Source organism: Rattus rattus, chromosome 1 (assembly GCF_011064425.1).
Source record: "Rattus rattus isolate New Zealand chromosome 1, Rrattus_CSIRO_v1, whole genome shotgun sequence".
NCBI classification, from domain to species: domain Eukaryota; kingdom Metazoa; phylum Chordata; class Mammalia; order Rodentia; family Muridae; genus Rattus; species Rattus rattus.
The window spans coordinates 29,172,790-29,200,673 of NC_046154.1; the positions used below are offsets into that span (position 1 = coordinate 29,172,790).

General features: G+C 51.7%; 1 protein-coding gene across 1 annotated transcript; it reads left to right on the forward strand.

The window, feature by feature from the left end:
* Positions 1–13: 13 nt before the first annotated feature.
* On the forward strand, positions 14–27,244 carry Azin2 (antizyme inhibitor 2). Its single transcript, XM_032897423.1, has 11 exons — positions 14–142; positions 238–358; positions 884–1,080; positions 2,521–2,694; positions 10,389–10,561; positions 12,199–12,333; positions 12,969–13,134; positions 13,949–14,108; positions 15,406–15,518; positions 24,081–24,295; positions 26,899–27,244. The coding sequence occupies exons 3-11, from the start codon at positions 976–978 to the stop codon at positions 27,035–27,037; spliced, it is 1,380 nt and encodes a 459-aa protein (XP_032753314.1). The 5' UTR covers positions 14–142; positions 238–358; positions 884–975; the 3' UTR covers positions 27,038–27,244.
* The last annotated feature ends 640 nt before the right edge of the window (positions 27,245–27,884 follow it).

Sequence of the window (27,884 nt, forward strand, 5' to 3'; positions counted from 1 at the left end):
GGCGTGGGGTCGGTGGCTGCTGGGCGCGCGGGGCGCAGGCCGCGGGGCCGGAGCCGGGGGGAGCGAGCGAGCGGAGGCGCCGAGGATCCGATTCACTCGCTGGGGAGACCTATGGGCCGAAGCCGTGTAAATGCGTTTTAAGGCGAGTGCAGGAGATGGCTGGGGGGAGCCTTGGGGAGCGGGTGCCCTAGGCTTTGGGCGCTGACCTGTCCCCTGGTCCCCCTTGCCTCCTCTCAGCAGGGGCCTCGGCTCCGCAACTGCCACTCCTCCTCGGGGTGTTGCACAAGTTTCGAGGTCACCGGCGACCCCCCCTAGCAGCGCGCCTGGCTCTGGCCCCCGCGAAGGAGGACGGGGCTTGGTAAGGAGGCCTGGGGCTGGGGTGCGGGACCCCTGCCCTGCACTCGAGGGAGCGGTCCCGTGGACAGAACCACCGGTGGCTCTTAGAGCATTCTTAGCGTGTCAGAACCAGCCTTTTATAAATGGGGAAACTGACCCAAGGTCATGAAGCAGAGAGCAGACTCGAACTTAATAAGCTCACGGGTTTTTGGCCCTTTAGGTAGTCGTGGTCCGGACTGGAGGATTCCTTCAGAAGGAAGGCGACATCCTCACCTAGGTTTCTCAGATCTGTCCCCACACTTTCTTTTCCTTCCAATCCCAAATTTCAGAACTGGAAAAGAACTCCAAAGCAATCCAATTTAACCGATGGGGATAATTGAGGCTCTAGCAGAGACAACATCACCGTTCCCAGCGAACCTCAGCTTCTCAGGCTTGTGCTTGGGGGTGGGGTGGGGTGCAGAGCATGACCGTGTAGGGAAGCTAGGCCCGGGGAGGTGAGGGTGCAGCCTGCTCCCCAGCGGTCTCCTCCATCTCCCTCTCCCCACAGTGTGTTGCATACTTTCTAAGGCGGTGGCCAAGGCAGCCAGCGGTGCTCCAAGGCAGCAGTTTCATCCAGCCCCTGGGCTCCCCCTGCTCGGCATGGCTGGCTACCTCAGTGAATCGGACTTTGTGATGGTGGAGGAGGGCTTCAGCACCCGGGATCTGCTGGAGGAACTCACTCTGGGGGCCTCCCAGGCCACCACGGTGAGGGGATGGAAATGGGTGTGGGTTGGTTGCCTGTCCTCTGTAGGAGACCCCTCGTTCTCTCATTTAGTTTTGGTATTTACTTGATATTTACTAGACTGCCTGCCCCCTTTATCCCCAATTCTTGGTCCTTGCCCGACACCTGCCCTTCCTGTGTTCCCTGCCTTGAGAAAAGAACAGCATCACCACAGTCGCAGCACTCGAGGTGGGAACTTAGGAGTTCCGGCCTTCTGCTCTCTCCCCTCCTACACGCAGGCTTACCCAGCTCTGTGAAGCTCACCTGTAAGGCTCTCCGAACTTCACCGGAGAATCTCCGCTTGTAGTTGGTCCTTTCTCTCCCAAGCCCCCGGGACCTTCTCCTGGTTCTCTCACGTCCCGCAACTCTCCTCCAAAACAGAATCCCACAACAGCTCCCCACTGCCCTGGTACCCACAGCCACACTTCTGGCTCCGTACTCCCAGGCTTGTGCTCTGAGAGTCGCGGTGTGTGTGAGGCTGTTTCGCTGTGCCTTTGCAGGGCTGTGCCCTCGGGGCACTTCCTCTCCTTTACCTGTCTTCCGTGTTCCCTCCCACCACCATTCCCATTTTCCAGATTTGCTTCTGACTGGTTCTGTAATCTCTGCCTCCGTGGCCACTAACCTATTTTGTAGAGAGTCCCATCTGGCATTGATTAAAGGGAAGTGTAATTAGGTAAGGGCTACTCTCTTCAGTTCCAAGCCCTTTCCAGGTCTTTGGCCTTTCCTGCCTCTTAATTATTATGTTGGACACCAAATGGGTATTTATTAAAAGAAAAAGAAGTTGCATGAAAGGGAAAACGAGTCCCAGGGAGGGTTTACCTCAGTCTCATCCATATCTGTGAAGACCAGGCAAATGGGATAGGCACCTGTGTGACAGCGGCAGTGGGCTGTGAGCCACGGTATCTGCCTTTTGTGGAGCACAGCCCTGTATGTACAGGTCTGCTGCTTTAAAAGGACGTGCAGTATGCAGCCAGAACATTAAAAGTTATGGATTAAAATCTATTATGCAGAACACATATATGTTATATATAACTATATAACTATATATGACTATATAACTCTCATATATTCATATATATACACACACACATATATATACATATATATATATGTATATATATGTATGGGGTAGCATTTAGGCTGAATGACAGATTGAGAATTTGCCAGACCCGACAGAGGGCATGTGGGAACACAGGCTTTGGGGGATGGGAAAGACAGACAGTTGGCTTTGGTTGGACTGAAAGGAGGGACTGGAGCTGGTCACACAGCCTTAAGTGTCAGTCCTAGATTGCCTTCCGTCCTGGAGGACACGGGAGCCCCAGAAAGCGACAGCAGGGTACGGGTGTCCAGTCTCCGGAAGGACTGTAGACAGCATGCCCAGGGAGGGAGCTGGGTCTCACTTCCGTTCGCCTCTTGCTGTGCAGGGCAAGGTGGCTGCCTTCTTCGTGGCCGACCTGGGTGCTGTAGTGAGGAAGCACTTCTGCTTTCTGAAGTACCTGCCTCGAGTCCGGCCTTTTTATGCTGTCAGGTGCAACAGCAGTCTGGGCGTGCTGAAGGTCCTAGCCGAGCTGGGACTGGGCTTCAGCTGTGCCAGCAAGGTGAGCCCCTCTGCCCCTCCCGCACACTTAGCCCTCACGCTCACCAACCGTGGTCCTCCCGGTGTTGGGGATTCCAGGGAACAGGAGGGATCTGTACTTGGCCATGACCTTCTGGGAAGGACACCTACTCAGGAGAAGAGGAGGCTCCAGGGAGGAGGGAGGAAGAACTTGTCAGCTCTGAAGTTTCAAGTAGGATCCTGAGTTGTCCCTGGGCACACGGGTTGCCTTTTAAATGGGTTTGGGTTTATCTTTCTGTTTTATATTATGACTTTTTTTTCTTTAAGATAGGGATTCATGGGGTCCAGGCTGACCTTAAACTCACTATGTAGCCGATGCTGGCCTTGAACTCCTGACTCTCCTAACTTCCCTCCTCCACAGTGGTGTGGTATATCATCATGCTGGGCTGTTTTTCTTCTTTTTAAAGAAATAACCATATTTTAATTTTTCCACTTAGAAAAAAATAAATTTAATAGCAGTTTTAAAACGGCTTGGCTTAGAGCAGTAGGTACTAAGCTTGAAATCACAGAACAGACCAAAGCCACCCCTGTGTGGCTGGTTTCTCCCCCCTTTCATAAGCTTAACATGTGACTGTGTTTTTCAGACTAATCTGCTCAGAGTTTTGTTGTTGCTGCCGAAGGCCGTCTTCCTAATTTGATTTCAGCTTTTAATTCCCTCCTGGTGGCTTCTGATTGGCTTTGTTTATGTGTGGTCTGTAGTGGAGTGAGTGGTGGCTGTCTGGGTGGGGCTCGCAGTGTGGCGCTGACAGTCTGTTCATTCACCGAGTCTCATCCATTCTGTTATGGCGGGGTTAAGAGCCTTCTCTCTTAAGTCTGTCTCATTCATTCACTCAGCAAAGTGCTCTCCCAACTGAGAATTTAAGTGTGAGCAAACAAAAACAAAGACCCCCTTTCGGAAAATTAAGCAATGAAAACCTGTGCTATTGTAGGTGGGGAGTAGTGAAGTCGGGTGAGGGGGTTTGTTTTGAAGCAGCGTCAGTCCCTGTGGACCAAAGGCTAGGCTAGAACTCACTGTTAACCACAACCTGGCTTGGAGCTCTCAGTCCTCCTGTCTTAGCTCTCTAAATGCTGGGATTCCAGGAGGGTTCACATCACCACACCTGGCTGGACTGCACTTGTAGGTAGTCGTCCGAGGAAGGCTTCTCTGAGAGTTTGCATTCACACTTGAATGAGGCAGAAGACTGAGCCAAGTGGCAAATGAGAGGAAGAACTTTCCAGGCAGAGGTTAGGGCCAGGGCCAAGCCCTGAGGAGGAAGTCAGCCTACTGGGCATGCCTTGTGGTGTCAGCACCATCATTCTCTTGATGCCTCCTAATGGCTGCTCTGAGGAGATCAGCATCATGACTGGGTGACATGAACAGAGTCCTTGAAAGAATTCTTGGAGAAGAAAAGACAGCTAGCCTGGCCAAGCCTATGGGGCTAGAATAATTGCAAGTAAGGAAAATGCATGCACTGGGGTGGGAGATGAGCAGGCAGGTTAACCTTGACGGTTAGCTGTTGTTCACTCGTTGTGGTTCAGGAGTCTCCTCTTTGTCTTCTTTGTAGGCCTTGTTCTCCCCCTCCCCCATCTCTCCCCCCCTTTCTGTGTGTGTGTGTGCGTGTGTGTGTGTGTGTGTGCGCGCGCGCATGTGCGCGTGCGCGTGCATGTGCATGCACGCTATGAAGGCTTTGCTCCCCTGTGGCCTTCCATAGCAAGGCAAGTTCCTTCCAGAGGCAGGAGGAGACAGGATCCTTGTTCCTCTGAACTAGGGTTGCCAAATAAGGCAAAAGTCCACTGACTGCAGATCCCTCAGTTTCTGGAAACTCAGGAGTGAGGTGCCGGGTCCTCTAGTTTCAGGGGGTAGCCACCAAAGACAGAGTTGTGGGGTATTCGAGTCTTAGAAAAGCTTCAAAGACAGGAGAAAGGGGTATGCTGAATGTATCTACCACTGACTGCTTCTGCTGGGTCGGGCTCTTTGCCAGGAGTTTTCTGCAAATGATCTCATTCTCAAAACGGCTCCGTGAGCTTTTTCCTTTACTGTGAGGTCATTCTCTTACCGGGATTCTGACAACAGTCCCCGGAATACATATTTGATAGATAAGGAAGTGAGTCACAGAGCTTCAGCCACCTGCCCCGGGTCGTGCCCTGGGAGATGCCAGCTCGAGTCTGGCAATGTGACCTCAGCCTCTGTTGGCCCTGCCTTTTCCAAGATTCTTGGACAGGGTTGTCTGTGCAGTGTGGCTCGTGAAAATGTTCTCTCCCGCAGTGGCGGGTCACACATTGCTTGGTGCGTTTTACTTGAGTGGAGGCCTCTGGCACTTATAACCCAGGCTTTCCATGTGCTAGGCAAGCACCGGACCCCTGTTCCACATCACTATCTGTCCTTACAGGTGTTTTAAGGGTGGAGGCTGCCCTCTTCTGGTGGGTCACAGTCGGTGACCATGCTTGATGGTATCTTACCTTTCCGGACTTAGGGACCATGGATGGAAGTACAGACAGACAGGCAATCAGGCTAGAGGCACAGGCTGCAAGTCCCTTGGTGCTCTGAGCCTCCTCCTACTTCCCAAGGGACTCTTGCCTTTGATCTGGCCTCCTAGCCTCATTCCGGATTAATGTACCTCCCCCAGCCTACTCCCTTGCTCCTCCCTGTGGCTGAACACGGCAGAGCTGTCTGGTTAGGATACACCTAAGACTTTCTTCTAACCTGGTACTCAGGGATCAGAGAGGATGCAGTGACTATATATATAATTATACACACACACACACACACACACACACACACACACACACACACACACACACACACACATATATATATATATATATATATATATAATTTAGATGGGATCTTATGCAACTGAGACAAGCCCGGAACGCTTGATTCCCTTAATTCACTTACTGAATGCTGAGATTAAAGTCATCAATATACCACCACACCCAACTTATTTGATCTTCTCTTTCTTCTTCCTCCTCCCCCTCCCCCCTCCTACCCTCTTCCCCCTCCTTCCCCTCCCCCCTCTCCCCCCTCTCCCCTCCTCCTTCTTCCTCCTCTTTTCTTCTTCCTCCTTCTTCCCTCCTTCCTTTCTTTCTCCTCCTCCTTCTTTCTTCTTCATTTTCTCTTTCTCCTCCTCCTCCTCTTCCTCCTCCTCTTCCTCCTAAATTTTAGATAGAGTCTAATTATGTAACCCAGGCTGGCCTTGGACCTGTAGCAGTGCTGAGATTATGGGCATGAACACTGCTCCTAGATTCTGGTGAACACCTTATTTTCAACATGATCATGTAAGCCCAGCGTAGTGGCACATGCCTGTCATTCCAGCACTCAGAAGGCTAAAAGCGGGAAGATTGTTGTGACCATGAGACTGGTCTGAGTTATATAACAAGAACCTACCTCAACACAACAACAACAACAACAACAACAACAACAACAAAAATAATAGCAGATAGCAGCAACGCCACACCCTGGTCCTCGTGAGTATTCAAGTGGCGTACTCAAAGAGGACATGAGGATGCTGGTTGTATGCCTTGGTAGAGGGTCTGCGTTCCAGGTTTGGTAGATAAATAGTGTTTAGGAACACACTCGGCGGCTGCCTGGAAACGCAGTAAGCATCTTGTGAGCCAGAGAACGCCGTGGTGTGGACTATTCCCAGTCAGTCACTTCAGTGCAGCCCACAGGCTAAACACGCTTGGGAACGTGTTTGCATCTAGTCAGGGGAACTCTTTTCTGTGTCGTCTTTTAACAGTGTTCAAGCAAATATTCTTTCAAATAAGATCCAACAACAATATAAGTTCTGAGAGAGAGAGAGAGAGAGAGAGAGAGAGAGAGAGAGAGAGAGAGAGAGAGAGAGAGAATTGGTCTCTGGATCTGCCTTCACCCCCGGAGATCTATCCTGTGCGTATTTTTCTCACTCTTTCGTCGGTGCAGGGCTCTGAGTGCTGGCTCCTCAGGTACCTGCTGTTTGGAATGTGCAACCCTCTGGACTCAACTCTCCCACCACCTTAAACGCCGTTCCCTGTTGCCTGCCTCCCTTGCTTGAATGGTCACCTCACACCTCTCCACTCATTTGGTGCACTGTGTCACATCCTCACCCCCACATCCATCATGCCATCCTCCCTCCAGAGCACCTCTTCTGTCCTTTCCAGAGTGTCTTTGCCATTCCTCTCGGGTGGTTGTGACAGGCACGGGCCAGTCGCCACAGAATCCCATGAAACCTTTCCTCAAGGAGCCAGAGTAAGCGCTCAGACCTTTCACTTGAAATGCAAGACTGACTCATTCCCTCCCTCCCACCTTCCGTCCGTCCCTTCCACAGGGTCTGCACTAGTCCAGGCTGGCCTTGAACTCCCAGTCCTGCCTCAGCCTCCACGTGCTGCTATGGCAGGTGCACATGGTCACATCTGGCCGTGTGTCTGTCTTTGGAACTCCTGAAGCTGATGTTTCGTTATGCAGGATAGCATGCAAACCCACACACGGCTTCTTGGTTCCTAGGTGGCTGGCTCTGCCCACATTCTCAGCCCTCATCATTCCCATGGCACGACTCCATCCAGGCCACTCCAGCATTTCAGCCCTCGGTCGGCCTCAGAACCTCTGTGGAAGCTGCTCCCTCTGCTAAACTATTGTCCCCGACCTGGCAGGGCTCAGTGGGGGCTCCACTTGCCCTTCTGACCCCCGGGGCCATCCTTTGCCCTTCACACCCAGGGCTCCTCATTCTCCAGTGTGCGGCACACGTCATGATACCTTGAACCCCTCGGCCACTCTGCCATTATTGTCTATGTCTCTGCCCCACTAGTCTGAAGGCTCTGAAGAGTCGGAGATCCAGTCTTTATTCACCGCTTGTTTTTTTTTTTTCAACACCTGTCACAGTCTGGCAAATTAATAGAGGCCCAGGAGGTGCCTGTCAGGGTAGGCTGAGCTCTGACAGTTAAGCTGTGTGACTTTGAATTAATGACTTAACCCCCCAAACCTCCAAATCTACCTCGTAAGGTGGTTTATGGAGATTAAACGAGAATGTATAGGACTGGAATGCAGTGGCTGAACAGAGCAGGCCTTCCCCGAGTGAGGCTTACAGTTGACATATTTATGACCACACTCGTTTAAATCACAGGCCCTCACAGGGCTACCTCTGCCTCTTTGCACCTTGTGTAGGGGGAGAGGGAGCATTTTCATAGTCACCCAGACTTGGCTTGGTGACAGATCTGTGTCTGGGATGTGAGCTGTGACAAGTCCAGCTCCAGAGATCAATCTTTGTGTCCCACGATGCCTCTTATTGACTGTCACCAATGGCAAATGGACCCCGTTGTGTGTGTGTGTGTGTGTGTGTGTGCGCGCGCGCGCACGCACATTGTATTCATGTGGTTATCCTGATGTCCCGTGGACCCCTGGAACTTAAATGCTTTTAACCGCAACAACATCCTTTGGGCAATCTCTCCCTGCTCGTCAGCTCCTCAGCCCCTCAGCCCCGGACTTAACTATCCTGCTCTCTGCTTCTCTGACTCTGGCATTTGTACATTCCACATCGTTAGTGGACTATAGTTAAAGGACTCATCTGATACAAGCCTTAGGACCTGAGTTTGTAAAACGGCAGGTGATGGGGCTGTGGTTGTGGTCGCAGTGCTGGGAAGGCAGAAGACCAGGATCTCGCCGGAGCTTGCTCTCTAGACAGTCTAGCCCCATCCGCCAGCTTCCAGGTTCGTTGAGGGACCCAGGCTCAGAAAGTAAGGTGGTGAGTGACCGAGAAAGAAACCTGATGTGCCTTTGACCTCCACATACGTGTGCACACACATGCACCTGCACACATACACGCAAACATGTATACACCATGCATATGCCCTACACTAAGTGAGTTCATGCATTTTTTCTTTTCGTGCCCACTTCATTTCATTTGCCGCAATGTCCCCTGTGTTCTTCGCTCACGTTATAAATGATAGAATTCCCTGCTTTCAAAGGAATGAATTGGAGTCTCCGATATTTTTGTGGATGGAGATGCATTGGCGAACAGATGTTTAAGTTGATTTTGTGTCATGTCTGTTGTGGTTGGTGCTGTATTGAGCTGGGGAGCGCGGCCATCTCTTTGACTTCAAATCCTCGGGACGTTACCCGTATGGTGTTTCTGTGTCATGTAGCGATTTCACGATGACGTTTCCTACATGGCTATAAAGTATTTTGATTCCATTCATCTTGGTGCCTTCTCTTTTCTCTCGCTCATTTCAGTGGGTCCTCTTTTGTTCTTCTTTTTCTTTTTTTTCTTTCTTGGTTAGGGGGAGGGCCTCACCCTGTAGCCCTGTCTGGCCTAGAACTCACTATGACCACGACAGCCTTAAACACGGAGATCTGGGGGTTGGGGATTTAGCTCAGTGGTAGAGCGCTTGCCTAGGAAGCGCAAGGCCCTGGGTTCAGTCCCCAGCACCGGGGAAAAAAAGAACCAAAACAAAACAAAACAAAAAACAAAAAAACACAGAGATCTGACAGCCTCTGCCAGCCCCCCCCCGTGCTGGGACTAAAGGCCTGCATCACCAACCATACCTAGCTTTGTTAGTAACCAGCCTCAGGCTGGGCGGGGCCTCCCAAGCTCCTCCCCCTCTGTCTGGGCGGGGCCTCCCAAGCTCCTCCCCTCTGTCTAGGCGGGGCCTCCCAAGCTCCTCCCCCTCTGTCTGGGCGGGGCCTCCCAAGCTCCTCCCCGCTCCACCGTAAGATGTTCACAGCCGGTCTTGAAGGTCTTGTGCAGGTAATCACAGATGCCGAGTACTTTTCATCCGATTTCCCAAGCGATATTCATGAAACATCTCAGTTTGTCAGAAGCCAGTGATTCCATAACCAGTGTGAGTTAGAAACCGTGCATCCCTGTCCTTTTAAAAAAGATGACTCATTTATTTTCACCCATATGGATGTTCTGCCTACATGTATGTGTGTGCACCGTGTGCGTGCCTGGTGCCTGCAGAGGATCCTCTGGGCCTGGAGTCATGGATGGTCGTGAGCCACCATGTGGGTGCTGGGAATTGAATCTCGGTCCTCTGCAAGAGCAACACGTGTGCTTGACTGCGAAGCTGTCTCCTCAGCCCATGTGCCTCCCTTTACCTTTTGGAACAAATACACCGACTGGGTTAGAATGAGACTTTCTGCTTGCAGGAAGAGAGTAAGTAAATATGCCCTGCCTTTGTCACGAACGGTGCAGTACACTGCTCTCGTGTCCGTACATGGCAGCCCTGCCGTCATAGATCGGGTAGTGAGTGTGATGTGGCCATTGTGTGTCTGCTGTCTTCAAGAGCTGCCACAGGGGTGCTGTACAGCTTCAGTCCTAGTGCTGTCTTCAAGAGCTGCCACAGGGATGCTGTACAGCTTCAGTCCTAGCCCTCCGGAGGCAGAAACAGGGAGATCTCTGAGTTTGAAGCCAGCCTGGTCTACAAAGCCAGTTTCAGGACAGCCAGGAATATACAGAGAGAAACCCTGTCTAAAAAACCAAAACCAGGGTTGGGGATTTAGCTCAGTGGTAGAGCGCTTGCCAAGCAAGCACAAGGCCCTGGGTTCGGTCCCCAGCTCCGAAAAAAAGAAAAGAAAGAAAAAAAACCCAAAACCAACCCCCCCAAAGCCAGCCAACCAGCCAACAAATAAGAAAGCTAGCCCACTTATGTTAGTCGTCAACGTACAGTGTGCTCCTCCTCCGACTCCCCTGTGGCCTCCTCACCACGACCTTTGGAACTCCGCAGGCAGAGATGGAGTTGGTCCAGCACATTGGTGTCCCTGCCAGTAAGATCATCTGTGCCAACCCCTGTAAGCAAGTTGCCCAGATCAAGCATGCTGCCAAGCACGGGGTGAGACTGCTAAGCTTCGACAATGAAGTGGAACTGGCCAAGGTGGTCAAGAGCCACCCCAGTGCCAAGTAAGCCGAGGGCCACTTATGCAGGGAGGCTGGGCTGCTGGGTGAGGGTGGAGGGGGAAGGAGTGGGGAGCTGGGGAGAGGTCCTCACCCTGGATGCCCTTGGATTGCATCACACTCACAGGAGGGTGGGGTGGTACCCCTGGAGGGGAGCCAGATCCGGGACAGACTTGTTATAGCCCTAAGTAGAAAAGGCCCAAAGGATTTCAAAGATCAAGAACCCGCAGCTTCAGGAAAGATGATATTTGAAGTGGGCTTTGAGGAAGGAGTGAAATCTGGGGCGGCATAAACAGCCAAGCAAATACGGGCTGGTAAACAGCATGGAGCGTCTAGGGAGAGGCACCAGCAGCATGTTGCTTCTGCAATGGGTGCCAGATACTTTAGCACTGGACATGGGGGAGGGGCCCAGGGCCAGTGGAGTGGGAATGGGTGTTTGCCCTGGCTCTGACTTACTAGCTCTCAGGCTTCTAAGGGAATAGTGGGGTGTTCAGGAGCCATTCTGGTTCACCCAAAACAGCACTCCTCATGTATGAGGACTCTCTGTAGGAATATTTTTGACAAGTGGTTCCCTCTTGTGTGATGTCTGAAAACGTAAGGAAACCTGCCTGGTATGGGGTTGAATGAGAAGACCTGGACCCGGCAAGTGCGTCAGAAGTTGATTGGCAGTGTGCAGGGTGACCTAGAAAGGCTGTGCGCTCAGTGACCTCTCAGCTGTGTGGTTCCCTGCCCAAAGAGGAGCAGCTGGGCGTGGTAGTGTGTGCATGCGTGTGTGCGTCTGTGTGTGTCTGTGTGTATGTATGTGTATGTGTGCATGCATGCGTGTGTATGTATGTGTGTATGTATGTGTATGCATGTATGTTCATATGTGTGCCTGTGTGTATGTGTGTCTGTGTGAGCGTGTATGTGCGTGTGTGTGATGTGTGTATGTGTGTGTGTGCGTCTGTGTGTGTGCTTGTGTGTACATGTGTATGATGTGTGTGTATGTGTGTCTGTGTGTGTCTGTGTGTATGTATGTGTATGTGTGCATGCATGTGTGTGTCTGTATATGTGTGTATGTACATGTATGCGTGTGTGTTCATATGTGTGCCTGTGTGTATGCGTGTCTGTGTGAGCGTGTATGTGCGTGTGTGTGATATGTGTGTGTGTGTGTGTGCGTCTGTGTGTGTGCTTGTGTGTACATGTGTATGATGTGTGTGTCTGTGTGTCTGTGTGTGTATGTGTGTTTGTGTGTGAATGTGTGTATCTGTGTGTTTCTGTGTGTATGATGTGTGTGTATGTGTGTTTGTGTGTGCACATGTGTACATGTGTATATGTGTGTGTGTGCATGTGTTTGTTTGTGTCTGTGTGTATGATGTGTGTGTATGTGTGTGCGTGTCTGTGTGTGTGTGCGCGCGCGCGTGTGTATGTGTGTATGATATGTATGTGTGTATGATATGTGTGTGTGTATGATGTGTGTGTGCGCATGTGTTTGTTAGTATCTGTGTGTGTCTATGTGTGTATGATGTGTGTATATGTGTGTCTGTGTGTGTATGATGTGTGTGTATGTGTGTGTCTGTGTGTGTATGTGTGTTTGTGTGTGGATGTGTGCGCGTGCATGCGTGTGTGCGCTCACTCAGCAGGATCGCCTCATTTCTCCACAGGATGGTTCTGTGCATCGCTACCCAGGACTCCCACTCTCTGAATCACCTGAGCTTGAGGTTCGGGGCGTCGCTGAAATCCTGCAGACATCTGCTCGAGAACGCCAAGCAGAGCCATGTGGAGGTGGTGGGTGTGAGGTGTGCACTGGGAGCGGCTGCCCCGCCCAGGCCAGACTCACTACCCTCTCCCTAGGAATTACTTGTGGACATGCTGGGCCTTTAGCTGGGCCTGCAGCTTTGACCCCAAAGAGTGTCCTCTCTTTAGAAGGAAGGTTTCCTGGCATTTCTTTCCATAACTCCACAGTTCCCAGAAGGTCTTATCCTGGGAGGTTCTCCCACGGATGTGGCTTCGAGGGAGTTCTGCATGCCTATAAGCCAGAGGCCATGACCATGCTCTGGAGACGTTTGTGTCAGTGCAGGGATAGGGCCTCCTTCTCTAGTTCGATTTATTCTGTGTCTCAGGTTCCATGCCCAGCGCCTCATGCCTAATCCACACCCTTGAATAATAAGGGTTTTTCTCTCAGTCTGTAGACGGCGAGACATAAAGCAAGTCTAGAGACTTGCCCTAGCCACATGATACCCTGGGACTCCAGCCTTCATCCCTAAAGGTCTCTCTCCAGAGATGCATGGAGGACTGGGAGAAGTGCCCCCTTCCACTCCCTGCTTCCCATGTGGCCCTCAGTAGCCTAACGTTCCAGGCCTCAGTCGTCGCATCTGTAGCACAGGGCTACCTGGAGCTTGTTTGTCAGCCGGGGCTCTTCCTCCCTTCCCAGTTTTCACATTGGTAGTGGCTGTCCTGACCCTCAGGCCTATGCCCAGTCCATCGCGGATGCCAGGCTCGTGTTTCAAATGGGTGCGGAGCTGGGCCACACGATGAACATCCTGGACCTTGGCGGCGGCTTTCCTGGCTTAGAGGGAGCCAAAGTGAGATTTGAAGAGGTAAGTGTGGCTTCATGGTTATTTTGCGGTGGGGGAGGGGCGTGGCGAGCATGTAGAGCCCACTGTGCAGTACCTCTGGCCCGACTGGCTACACCTTGGGTTTGGTGGATTTTATTGCCATTTATTAACCCCGTGATGTGGCTCAGCTTGGCTCATAGTCAATGTCACTTCCCAAGTGCACAGCAGGGATGGCTGTACCCCAGTTCTGCTTGACTGCAGCCCATGCCCTTAGCTAGTTAGCTAGAGGATCACCTGAGGAGTAGTTATTTTCCAAGAACTCTCCAGTGGTCTGAGTATGTGTGCCTTGTTTACCCTCCAAAGGGCTGGTAAGAAACCCGGTGAGAAGGGCGCACAAGGAAGGTAAGAATGAAAGGGGTCGGGGTTGGGGATTTAGCTCAGTGGTAGAGCGCTTGCCTAGCAAGCGCAAGGCCCTGAGTTCGGTCCCCAGCTCCGAAAAAAAGAAAAACGACCAAAAAAAAAAAAATGAAAGGAGTCCTTCTAGACAGTGATTAGGCTAACCCACAGGTGACAGATGACAGATCTAGCCTTGCAGTCCCCCCGACCCCGGAATCTAACCTGCTATGTAACATGCTAGTTGTCTATGGAGGAAGGATCCCTGCCTCGGGATCTGGAATCTGTGCACCAAGCGTTAATCCCTTTCTATGTGGGATTATCTGGAGGAGTGAGCTATATGAGGTCCTCACTCCAGCCCCGCCCCCAGCCTCCTGCTTCCTGTCACCCAGCTACCAGCTGGGACCTTTCCACTGCCAAATTCTTCCTGAAATCTCATGGTCCCGCACGGTCTCCTCTCCAGATGGCCTCAGTGATTAACTCAGCCTTGGACCTGTACTTCCCTGAGGGCTGCGGTGTGGATATCCTTGCTGAACTGGGCCGCTACTATGTGACGTCAGCCTTCACTGTGGCCGTCAGCATCGTTGCCAAGAAGGAGGTTCTGGACCAGCCCAGCAGGGAGGGTAGGTGCAGTGCCAGATGGGCAGCAGTGCCCAGGTCTCCCCTGAAGCTAAGACAGCAGCCGGCTAAACAGGGGTGGGGCCTTCTGGAGAATGGGTGTTTGCTGTAGGGCAAGTTGCAGTCAGTTCCTCTCATCCCAAAGTCAATTTTTATCCCTGTATTCCAGTGGCCCTCAACCTTCCTAATGCTGTGACCCTTTAATACAGCTCCTCATGCCGTGGTGACCCCTACCATAACATTATTTTTATTGTTACTTCATAACAGTAATTTAGCTACGGTTAGGAGTCATAATGTAAGAATCCGATAGTTCCCATGGTCTTAGGAGACCTCTGTGTTAAGGGTCATTTGATCCCCAAAGGGGTCTTGAATGACAAGTTTCCCTGGTGGGAAATGGAGTCAACGAATGTAAATGAAGAGGTTAATGGTAATAGAGGTGAGCTTGACCCCATGTCTAGCTCTGCCCATCCTTTCTCATAACTTCAGGAGGACATTTTTGTTGACACAGGACAGAACATAGGCGGGGACAGGTTAGGTCATCAGTTCCGGGGCACAGGGTTCGTAAGAGCAGTGCTGGAGTTCAGGTTTAGTTCAGGCTGACTTGGAGCTCATGTGTCCACACCACTGGCACCAGTGATTTACTTGCCCTTCCAGATAGACCATACTTCCCACAGGGATCTGTCAGAGCCCTGTGAGTGTCCCGTGTCAATGAGTGATTTGGGGTTCACCCTCTGCTCCAGGCTCCTCACCCTGGAGAGCCTCATGCTCTCCCCCAGATAGGGCTTGTTGGCAGCAGGCGTGGGGTGGGGGGATGAGGGGTCAGGGGTCGGAGGGTGGGAGGCATGGCTCCAGGCAGCATGGTCAGTTTGTGTGTGCATTCCTGCTTTCTCCTGTCCTTGTATGAACTCGGGGGCTCTCCTAGTGTGCTAGCCCACCTGGTTCTTACTCTGGCACCCCTCCTCCCTGTCATGTGCCTCTGAGAAAGGCTCATGTCCTGGTGGCCTGAATTTGACTGAGCTGCCTTCTTGCTCTGACTGGGGCCTTGAGGGGCTCAGAGGCAGCAGGGAAGTATGGTGTCATGACTCAGCTGCTCCGGGGAGTCTAACCAACTCAGAAGTGGACCCCTGTCACCAAAAAGATGACTTCTAGTGACTTTTGTTGCAGGGTCCATGTCACAGCTGAAGAAAAGGCAACCCTTTGCCGCACAGCCCTCTCCTTCCTCTCCCACTGCGGTGCCCGCTTCAGACTCTCGGGCCCCTCACGTTCTGCTTGTGTGGCCCCTGTTCTCTCCCTTCCTCACAGAGCAAACCGGCGCAGCCCCTAAGAGCATCGTGTACCACCTCGATGAAGGTGTTTATGGGGTCTTCAACTCAGTCCTGTTTGACAACACCTGCCCCACCCCCGCCCTGCAGAAGGTGAGCCCACCCCTGTGAACGTGCCGCCGCCATCCCGTGCACGCGATTCTGTCTCTTACTTGTTTAATTGGTCTCTGTGATGCCGGGGCTCAAAGCGGAGGCCTCAGAAATGCGGAGTCGCTCTGAGCATGCCTCCCTCTGAACTGTGTTCCCAGAGTGTAGCTCAGTGGTAGAGAACTTGACTATCATGCAAGAGGCCCTGGGTTCAAGGCACACTAAAAAGGGTTTAAAAAAATAGACAAAAGATTTAGGCATGGTATGTACTTGGAATCTCAGCCCTCAGGATGCCGAGGCAGATGAATTGTGAGTTCAAGGCCAGCTTAGAATACATAGAATCTGTCGATATTAATTGATGATGATAGTGAGGATGATGATGGTGAAGGTGATGGTGGTGATGATGGTGATAGTGATGATGATGGTGATGATGGTGATGATGATGGTGATGATGGTGATGATGATGGTGATGATGGTGATGGTGATGAAAGGGTGATGAAAGGGTGAAGATTAATGCTCATAGTCACAATGCAGAATATTGTATTTTTCATTCTTTTAGAAAACACAAAGTATTTGTTTTTGTAACATTGGGGTGATGTTGCTTCATAATCTTCCTTTCGTTTACACGGGGTGTAGCTCTTGCTGTGCCACTGAGTCCGTTTACAAGGCTTCTCTGTGGCGATGTAGTGCTTCAGCCAAGGTGGAGCCGGCTGCTTGGTTTCCCGTTTCCAGCATTGACTGTCGGGACAGATATCGGTGGTCTTACTCTGGCATTAATCCCTAGCAGTGCGACTGTCCTAGATTCTCATATGGACAGGGGACCTGGAGCAGAGCATTCGGATCTTCAGTAGCTTTAGTGGGCACGGCTGAGTGGGGAAAGACGATCAGGCAAAGCCTGTCTGTGCCGATATCCTCGCAGCTCAGCCTCTCTCCAAGGCCCTCTCTACTCCTAATCCCATGGCGGGCGGGGGGCATCTGTGCCTCATTCAGGGGCCTCCACATCGTGCACTGGCCTTGCGAGGTCTCATTCCCAAGTTAACTGTGGTTTCCCGTCACAGCCGCTTGTCTGAGGAAGCCGCCCTGATGCACAGAAGAATTCAGTTTTTTTCCATTCTGTAGTTCTGTGGTAGTCTTCAGCCTACTATTCAGATTTAGGGACCACAGGTTAGACTGGGCCAGCCTAGGCACTTGCTATTTCCAGTTCCCATTTCTTACTTTTAAAAAAATATTTTACTTATTCCTCGACCATTTCATACGTGCAGTAACGTGTCTTGATCACTCATACTCCCAGGCCCTCCTTTCACCCCCCCCCCATCTCAATGCACCCCACGGCCACTGCCGTGGCCCAGCCTTTATAAGCCACCAAGTGTGGCTAGAGCTGCCTGCTGGGATGCTGACTGAGCTTGGTGGCTGAGCTTGTGCAGATAACCACAGCTGTAACGCGTTCACGAGTGCAAAGGCCGGTTTCCAATCGCTGCCTTGCTGCTTATAACAGAGAGGCGTCTTGGGCCTCGGTCAGAGCAGCACTGATCTATGGTTATAAACAGTGGTTCTCATCCTGTGGGTCGAGACCTCTCTGGGTGGGTCACATGACCCTTTCACAGGGGTCAGATATCCTGCATATCAGATGCTACGTCACAACTCGTAACAGCAGCAAGATCACAGTTACGAAATAGCAACGATTTATTATTTTAATGTTGGTAGTCGTCACGACACGGGAAACTGTGTTAAAGGGTCACAGCATTAGGAAGGTTGAGAACCTCTGGAGTAGACAAACATTTAGAAGGCACTTTGTCACCGTGTCTGTTTAGAAAGTCAACAGTAACTTTTCCCTAGCATCTCTGACCTCTGAGCCATTGGTCTCTGCTGAGGTCTACAGTACTGGGCATGGCACGAGTCCCTTCTGAGGATCAGGCCTTTTGAAGGTTTTGTTTCTGTTTTTGCAACAGGGTTTGCCCATGTCTCACAGGCACCTCAGGTCAAACTTGCTCAGATCCGAATTCTTCATTTCCAACCCATAGTTCCTTCTCAGTGGTCAGGACTTGGCATGGTGGGGTCTTGCCTTCCCGTCTTCCCTCATGGAATACCCCTGCAGTTCTTAAGTCTAGAGCCCAAACCCATTGGTGTTTATCTCCTTTTCCCTGTTGTTACTATCGTCTGGGCCACCCCCTGTTTGAGCCACCCAAGTGACCATCTGGACCCTCCTCTGGACCCTCCTTTGCCCCCCTCCTGCCTGCCTATCATCCATTCACTACATTGCAGAGAAAATTACTTTTTCCACCCCTTCAACCCTCCCCCTTTTTATTAAAAAAAAAAAAAAAAAAAAAAAAAAGAACAGGTTCTTGCCACGTTGCTGAGGGTGGCCTCCTATTTTAGCCTCCTGAACAGTTGGGACTGCCACAGCTGAGTGTCGATGCTGGAACCAAAAAGACTTTGGAAACATGTGTAGGCAGTTAGAGTTGAAAGGAAATTTTCAGAAAGGGGAAAAGCCCACCGCCCTAATGAACTCTGCTCATCGTCATCCCTGCCCCTCTCATGCTGTGTGCACGCAGTCCCTCATCCCTGCCTGCCTCATGGGTGTGCTGGGCCGTGTTGATATGTGTTGATATGATGTGCTTGTGGCCGCGCATTCTCTGTTGAGCATTTCACAAATCGTTTCTCTCAATTCTTGTAAGAATCCCCTAAGGTTCATGTTACTGACCTCCGAGGGGTGGAGTTCCTTGGTCAGGGTCTCAGACTTAGTAAGATGGAATGCTTATTCCCTGCACACTGGGACCGGCTTCGGGGTTGGGAGGGCTTCGTTCATCTTTGATTATCTGCTCCAGTCAACACTGGGAGCCGCTTCGGGGTTGGGGGGCCTTTGTTCATCTTTGATTATCTGCTCCAGTCAGAGAAGAAGCTCCTGTGAAAAGACTCCCTTCCTTCTCGTCCTTCCCATCCGTGCACGTCCTCCCTGTTAGAGTGACCCTTCTCGAGCGGTCATCTGACACCGGTGAGATGGAATTGTCTTTAAGAACGATGTGCTAATGACGGATCCCTAAAGTCTTACCAGGCTTAGGAGCATTTTCAGGCCCCTGGCTTATCCATTTCCAGATGACCCTCCGACGGTCTTACATGCCATCACCACTGTCCTACACACTGTCACCACAGTCTTACACACCATCACCACTGTCCTACACACCATCACCACTGTCCTACACACTGTCACCACTGTCCTACACACTGTGACTACTGTCCTACACAGTCACCACTGTCCTACACACTGTGACCACTGTCCTACAAACTGTGACCACTGTCCTACACACTGTCCTACACACCATCACCACTGTCCTACACACTGTCACCACTGTCCTACACACCATCACCACTGTCCTACACACTGTGACCACTGTCCTACACACTGTGACCACTGTCCTACACACACGTCACCACTGTCCCACACACCATCACCACTGTCCCTACACACTGTCACCACTGTCCCCCACACTGTCACCACTGTCCCACACACCATCACCACTGTCCCACACACTGTCACCACTGTCCCTACACACTGTCACCACTGTCCCACACACCATCACCACTGTCCCACACACTGTGACCACTGTCCCACACACTGTCACCACTGTCCCACACACCATCACCACTGTCCCACACACTGTCACCACTGTCCCACACACTGTCACTACTGTCCTACACACCATCACCACTTGTACCCTTCCCACAGCAAGCGTAGTGGCCTTTTGTTGGCTAACTCATCTGAAATGACGTACCTTACGATCGTTTTCATAGAATTGTTTGGTTTGTTTATTGCTTTATCTCCTTTAGTGTCAATGCCTTTACAGAGATGTTTGTTTTTATTTGATGTTGTATGAGTGTTCTCTGCATGTATGCATGTGCACCATATGCATACAGCACCTGCAGAGGCCATTGCATTCACAAGAACTGCAGTTAGACAGTTGTGAGCGGTTGGAACCAGATCCGGTTCCTTGGGAAGAGCAGCCAGTGCTCTTAACCACAGAATCATCACTCCAGTTCTCTCAATGGTTTTTAAAAACAAAATATAGTCTTACCCCAAGACTCTCATAAAATCCCCTTGTACTCTACCATCCCTCCCCTCACCCAACCTACTATCCCTACTATCCCTCCCCCACCCAATCTACCATCCCTCCCCCACCCAATCTACCATCCCTACCCTCCCTCCCCCCACCCAATCTACCATCCCTCCCTCCACCCAATCTACCATCCCTTCCTCCACCCAATCAATCTACCATCCCTCCCCCCACCCAATCTACCCTCCCCCCCCCCACCCAATCCACCATCCCCCCCCCCACCCAATCTACCATCCCTCCCCCCACCCAATCTACCATCCCTTCCTCCACCCCTACCATCCCTACCATCCCTCCCCCCACCCAATTGTACTCTGTATTTATAGAGTACTGGAATATATGCTGTTGTAGACATCCCAATATTTTTTTTTTTGGTTCTTTTTTTCGGAGCTGGGGACCGAACCCAGGGCCTTGCGCTTCCTAGGTAAGCGCTCTACCACTGAGCTAAATCCCCAGCCCCCGACATCCCAATATTTTAAATGTTTGTATATAGCACGTACATCTAGGTACCGTGGAAATAGTTCAATTGGCAAAGTGCTTGTCACACATGCATGAGAACCTGAGTTTAGTCTCCACCACCTGTGTAAAAAGAAAATAAAGCAAACAGGTTTGGTGGTGCACTCTTGTAATCCCAGCACTGAGGATGCCGTGGGAGTGGAGCTCTGGGGATTCCTAGCCAGTAAAACCTAATCATCACCAGGTCCCGCTGAGAGAGCCTTAGTCACTGGTCTCTTGCTGTGAAGAGACTCCATGACCAAGGCTACTCTTAGAAAAGAAAGCATTGAATTGGGTTGTGCTTATAGTTCATGATCATGGTGGCAAGGAGCTGACAGGCATGGCACCAGAGCAGGAGCTGAGAGAAGGGGAAGAGGGAGAGGGGAGGAGGGGGGGAGGAGGGAGGGGGAGGAGAGGAGGAGGGAGGGAGGAGGGGAGGAGGAGGGGGGGAGGAGGGAGAGGGGAGGAGGAGACTGAGCCTGCCATGGGTTTTGAAACCTCAAAGCTCACTTCCAAGGCCACACCTCCTAGTCTTTCTCAAACAATTCTACCAACTGGGACCAAGCATTTTAAACACATGAGCCAATGGGAGACATTCTCATTTAAACCATCATAGAGGCCCTGTCTCAAAATCCAGGGTAGATGACTCCCGAGGGATGACACCAGAGGTTGACCTCTGGCCTCTATGTGCATGGACACACACACACACACACACGTTCACTTGAATACACAAGAATATGCATATAGACCATTTTTCTATATACATCCTTCCCATTGTAAATGCTACAATGCCAGTATTTCTCATTATGTGTGTGTGTATATATATACACACACATACATACCTATACATATCTATACATACATACATACATACACACACACACATATACGTATAGAGAGTAATGATAACAGAGAGCCTTAGGCTTGGAGTCAGAAAACACAGGTTCGAGACCCAGCTCTACCACAAGGCAGCAGAGAAGTCATAGGCGGGCAGGCTACTGAATGGCTACTGAAGCCCACCGCTCTGGTTTCTTTGGAAAATGAGGGTGCTGACCTCTGACTCCCGCAGTCATTTCTAGTTCTAAGTGAGGCTATTCTAGCAACCCTCCATATAGTTAGGGTTAGCTCACTGGTATAAACAAACTTTTCCTGTGGAGGGGCTCTGCTCTGTCTGCAGTTTTAATCAAGAATGCCGCCATCACTAGACAGCAGAATGGCCACTTGGCATGTGCTGGACATTGAGCTGGAGTCATCGGCCTGCAATTTCAGCGTTAGGAGGACAGTGATGGCTTTGTGCATCTCGCCTCTCCTTCCCTTTCAGGGGTGAATTTCTTGGTCCCTGAAGGGGATTTTTTGACTATAAGGATGGACTTGATTAGCTGAAATTTCTTGTCCAGTCTTTGCCTGCATGTCCACAAATAGGGTTTTGATCCCCAGGTTCTGTTCCAGTGTCCCTCTCTGCTTTTGTTGCTGCCTGTCAATCTCTCTCTTCCATTGGAAATATTTTTGAGTGTTTTGTATGGTATAGGGATTATTTACTTTAAAACATTTCAGGTTTGGTTAGGGGCCCATCAAGTCCATGTACTCCACCTTTCTGTACGCCCCAGCCCCCCCCCCTTTTTTTAAAGATTTATTCATTTATTATATATAAGCACACTGTAGCTGTCTTCAGACACACCAGAAGAGGGTACAGATCTCCTTACAGATGGTTGTGAGCCACCATGTGGTTGCTGGGAATTGAACTCAGGACCTCTGGAAGAGCAGTCGGGTGCTCTTAACCGCTGAGCCATCTCTCCAGCCCCACCCCAGCCCCTTTTAAAGATGGTCTCTCACTGGGCCAGAAGCTCACTGACTAAGCAAGAATAGATTTCATGGATCCCCATGTCCACCTTCCCAGCCTGAGGTCACATGCATGTTCTGCCACGTCCAGCTTTGTACAAGTGTGTTGAAATCAGGTCCTCATGTGCCACATCCCCACCCCTCCCCAGTGGCTTATTGATTTTTATTTGTGAGACAGTCTTGCTGAAACATCAAGTTCAAGGCCTGTGTGGGCTACAGAGTGCGTTCGAGACCAGCTTGGATGACTGAGGGAGACCCTGTCTCAAACTTAAGAATGAAGCGAACTGTGGATATAATTCCATGGTAGAGCGCTTGTGTAGCAAGTGCCGGGTTCTAGATTCAGGCCTAGTTGTAAACGTTAACTTTTGTACTCCTGATGTAACTTATCTCCAAGGTTTACTACCTCTGTCTGCTAACCCAGGCCTAGTCCTGGAAGCTTCCAGCCTCCGTACAATCTAACCTAGGCCTCGAATGTTTTCAGCCTCTGAGACTTGCCGCTGAAATCAGCTCACCCTTCCTAGCTCTCTTTGAGCTCTGGCTGGTTCAATCCAGCTGCTCCTCTTCAAGCTGACTGATTAAATCTGGCTTCTTTTCTCGGCCTCTCTTGAATTACTGCTTTGCGTGGCCTCATACTAACTCTTGTAATCTATTCTAGTCTTTGGACTCCTCATTCTCTAGCTTGTTCTGTTTTCCCCTGTGTCTAGCTTGTTCTCTCTGCAACCTGTCTCTCTATAACTGCCTCGTTCTCTCTCTGTGCTCTTAAGTAGCTTCCCTTTCTCTCCTCATGAGAGTTGGGCGTATCCTATGCTATCAAATCTTTTTCTGATTTGTCACTTTGTCTGCTACTCAATTAGACCTCACTTTCAAACATGGCTGTTTCTTTCTACAAACTAACTTTACAATCATTGTTTGGGATCAAAGGTGTGTACTAAGGGTTGAGTCACTCCACAATTAGAAAAAAGTTTGTTGTTGTTGTTTGTTTTAGTAAATAATGCAGTCTCAGGTTTCACAGTGTGTTCAGGTGTCCTGCAACACCTAGTCCCACAAAAAGATAAATGACCGAATAAGTGAGTGAATAGAATGAGAGACAGAACAGTCCCAAGGGATGATTTCAACATAGAAATAAAAGCAGAAAGGGCTGGCTGTGTGGCTCAGCAGTGGAGCTCCTGTCTAGCACGCACAAGGCCCCATGTTTGACAACCCAGCATCACACACGGCTGCTCTCTTGTCTGGTTTTTTTTTTTTTTCTTTCTTTTTTTTCGGAGCTGGGGACCGAACCCAGGGCCTTGCGTTTGCTAGGCAAGGGCTCTACCACTGAGCTAAATCCCCAACCCCTCTTGTCTGTTTTTAAGCTTGTGCCTCTAACAGACAGGAGGATGGTAGCTTATAACCCAGTGGTGTCGTTTCTCTTTGTTGTGGAGAAGCTTTTAAAGGATTTCCCAAACACAGCACCTGCCTTTCAAGACAGACCATCAACTCAGTGTTTTCTAGAGACTGGGGATAGGTGAATTTCTGTGAGTTCGAGACCAGTCTGGTCTACGGAGTCAGTTCCAAGATCACTGAGGTTGGGAGTCAGTGTGTTTGACCCTTGGGCCCTTTGTAGACTCTGCCAGGTCAGAGACTCGGTGACAGTCTGTTGGTCTGGGATCTGAGTCATGGCACTCTTATTCCCCTTGGGCTTCTGGCTTCTGTCTCCTGGGCATGCATCTTAGAAGAGGAAGCTTCATGGCTGGAAGAGAGGCTGGGAATGAGCTCGTGGAAAGGGCTGTGGAGGTGTGATGCAGAGGAGGTCTGAAAAGTGACCCCTCCGGCGGGAGCCGCAGACCCAGGGACAGCAGCAGCCATACTCTGCCAGCCGGCTTTAAATGATCTGTGTGCACTGGCTTATTTCCCCTGTCAGTGGCCAGGTGAAGCAGGCGATATTTTTCCCTATTTCACAGACAACCTGAGGCACAGAGAGCTGTGTGTTCTCGCCCAGAGTCGCACTGCTAGTGTTGGAGCCTGGAGACCGGGTAGTCCTTAAATACCACCCATGTCAGCTGTGGGAGCGATGGCAGGTGTCTGGGGGGAGGTGCTGAGCGTGTGGTATGTCCATCGGAGCTGAGGTGTCCCCCCTTCTCGCCTACAGAAACCATCTGCGGATCAACCGCTGTACAGCAGTAGCCTGTGGGGCCCAGCAGTTGACGGCTGCGACTGTGTGGCTGAGGGCCTATGGCTGCCGCAACTACAAGTAGGGGACTGGCTGGTCTTTGACAACATGGGTGCTTACACCGTGGACACAAAGTCCCTTCTCGGGGGGACCCAGGCCTGCAGAGTCACTTATGCCATGTCCCGGCTAGCCTGGTAAGAGGGTCCTGCTGTGACACGGGTGAGGGAGTTGGGCAGAGCAGTAGGGAGACAGAGCTCAGAGTCTGTTGCTTTGGAATCCAGTTTAGCCACCGAGGTAAGGCCTGTGCTGGGCACTTGGCTATGGTCACAGGGGATGCTCAGCCCCAAATGGGGCACCCAGTCCTATGGCTGGTACTGTGTTAATAGGGGCTTCATCCCGACCAGAGCCCCATGCCTGCTCCCTGAGGAGATGAGGGTCAGCAGGCCAGTGGGGGAAGGAATGGGGTGTGTTCCTCAATGGAGGTTGCTTGTGACTGTATGGGGAAGCAGGGCCGGTTCTGGGGAGGCCTTGGAGGCAGAAGGATGCAGAAAGCGAGGCAGGGTTGAAGCGTGGTCTGTTCTGGTCCTGGCAGCATTTTCTAAAGATCACTGCAGCCGTAGGTGCAGGAGCGAGGATTTGAACAGATGCAGGCAGAGGTGGTGGCTAAGTGACAGCTCCATGACCTGCACTCACTCTGCCGGTCAGCGAGCTCAGTCTTCTCGTCTAGGAAGGGGCAGTAGTGGGAATCCTGCTTGTTTCCTCTGAAGTCAGAGGTAACTGAGGTGGAGATTGCCAACACCGAGGGACCCTCACGTCTGTCAGGCCTCAAGCCGTGCACTCCACTTTCTTTTTTTCACCGCACAAATTGCTGTGAGGGTCAGTGTTATTTCCAGAGAAATCACGTGGTTGGTGTCAGGCTACAACAGGGCGTGGAGGGCAGAGCAGCTGGGAGGGGCTTGTATGCAAGTCCCTCAGAACTGAGTGGGTGGACATCCTAAGAGCCCCCAGGAGCACCACAAATGCCAGGTCTGGAGGGCACTGGGAGAGTCTCATTTCATTCATCCATTCAAAGTCCTCATCGTGTCTGCCCTGTGGGGTCCAGGGTAGGCCTAGGTAGTCATTTTGCCATTGGGGTATATTTTGATAAAGTCAAAACAAAACAAAAACCAAAATAAGACAGCATGCAGACTCCCTTGTGAGTCCCTGGCCGTCATCAGCAGCTCCATGTGGATGAGGCTGTGGAAAGTCACCACGTGCAGGGGCTCCAAATACTGACGTAGACAGGCAAGTGGGCAGTCAGACGATTTCCCGTGTCAAAAATACCTCTACCATGTTTGGCTTTGAGGCCTACTCTGTACTAGGCCGTGAAGGCACAGGAGTGTCTAATGTTGTCAGTTGAACCTAAGTGCTGATTTATACTCAAATATCCTGGTGCTGAGTGGGAAGGGCTCTGGGGAGGGGAGCCATGGTTTGACTGATTGTTCATTAAAGCTTCTCAGAACTTGACCTTGGAAGCCTGGGAGCCCAGGTCAGCAGCCAAGAAGGTGGCTGAAAAGTAAGGAGACTTGAGAGGGACCTGGTTTTGAAGGCATCAGGGGGCCATTGAAAGGTTTTAGTGTAGACCCAACCTATATTTACAGACAAGGAGACCAAGAGGGCAGGGCCTCCCACCTCCCTCTGATTTGCTGTCATATGAAGCAGTCAGGAGGGAGGTCTTCGTGCCCTTAGGGGACTGGAATGTGCAGGGCACGTGGAAAATGATGTGAGGAATTGAATAGAGGAGGAGGGGTAGACCCCAGAGGTGAAAGGCAAGCGGGTGTGGTCCTGGTACCATTTCTCCAAAGCCCCCTCTAGTGTCTGCCCCGTGAGTGACTGTAGGGTGCTAACCTGCTGAGGCCAGGCAGCAGTGAGGGGTACAGCCACACCCCCTGCCCCATTGTTGTTGAAGGGATGCCAGGGATGCAGACACTGAGCCCTTGTTGCCAAGGAGAGAGCTGGTCTGTGAGGAGGGCCCGCCATGTCTGTAGGGCTCCCATTCTAGATAATGCAGATAGGTCAGCAGGGCGCTGGGGAGGGTGTGTGACAGGTGCTATGGTGGCATCTGGGGGTGCCCCAGGGAACATGGGGTGCACAGGGGCCTAGCTCCTGGACTGTGAGTCTGGCAGCAAGGTGCTGGAACTGCAAGAGGAGAGTTTGCCTTCCGTGCTGAGTCTGTCAGGGAAGATGGTGGATCCCAGCAAGAGGCAGATGAATGAGTGGGTGGCTTAGGAGCTGGGCTTGGCAGGGCTGGGCTGGGTGTGGGGCAAGGTTCCTTGCCGGGGCCAGAGCAGCTGATCAGACGGTGGGACTGCTCTTTCGAGGAAAAGGGGCAGCTGTGAGAGTGGGGCGTGGCAGGCAACGGGCTAAACCTGGGGCGTGAGGATGAGAGCTGGGTTCAGTCCTAGCCCCCCACCTGTGAGGGAGGAGGAGTCTTTAACGATGGCTGTTCCCTTTTCTTTGGTGGGGGGAACAGAGATGGTTTGGTTTTCCTATAGTGGGGGCGGGGACGGGGAGTAACCTGGCACAGAAAAATCTCAATAAATACGAGCACCTTTCCTTCATTAAGTGGTGGGAACCACTGGGGAGAAACAGTGGGGACAAGGGCCACAGGCCTCCCTTGTCCTCGCTCTTGTCTGCTTAGGGCTCACGTGAGAATCCTGTGTGTAATGAGCCCAGACTCTATAGAAGCAGGGGCCACAGGAGGCTCTGGGCCTCTGTCCCATGCCAGACGCCATCACCACGCGTCTCTTGCTCCCAGGGAAGCCCTTCAAGGGCAGCTGCTGCCTGCAGAAGAAGACCAGGACGCCGAGGGTGTGTGCAAACCTCTGTCCTGCGGCTGGGAGATCACAGACAGCCTGTGTGTGGGCCCTGTCTTCACCCCAGCAAGCATCATGTGAGTGGGCCTGCTTTCCCAGAGAATCCCAGCGGGGCCAAGGAGATGCCTCCGGAGAGGTGGGCGAGGCAGCGAGCTGGTACCCTCTGGCCAGGACTCTGGTGCTCGCTCTGCCGCCCCACGCTCCACCTGTAGTGTTTCTGCCCTGTAAATAGGACCAGTCTTACACTCGCTGTAGTTCAAGTATGCAACATAAATCCTGTCCCTTCCAGCCTCGTCTGCTCTGTGGGGTGAGGGGCCTGGCCATCCAGGGGTGGGGTCCAGCCGTGCCTGCCTCTGCCTCTGTGGGGTGAGGGGCCTGGCCATCCAGGGGTGGGGTCCAGCCGTGCCTGCCTCTGCCTCTGTGGGGTGAGGGGCCTGGCCATCCAGGGGTGGGGTCCAGCCGTGCCTGCCTCTGTGGGGTGAGGGGCCTGGCCATCCAGGGGTGGGGTCCAGCCGTGCCTGCCTCTGCCTCTGTGGGGTGAGGGGCCTGGCCATCCAGGGGTGTGGGGTGTGCTTAATGTTGCTCTTAGTCTCCTCCCCACCTTTGTAAATATGAACCAAATAAATATTTAGTTTTTTAAAAAAACACTTTGGTGGAATCATTCACAAAGCAGCCTAGCAAGGCTGAGAGACTGGCCCACTGGACATGTAGGAGCCAGATCTTCACTTCAGCCCCTACTCAGCTCCTGAACCCCAACATTGCTTCTCTGACTCACCACTGGCTTCCTCACAGGCCTCCATGACTGGCATCACGAGGTGGGGGAGTTGAGGTGGGAATCAGAGTTGAGACCTTTCCTAAACTCATGACTGGCTATGACCTCTGTGACCATCACGAAGGCTAAGCCCAGAGAAGTGGGGGATGGGCGTTT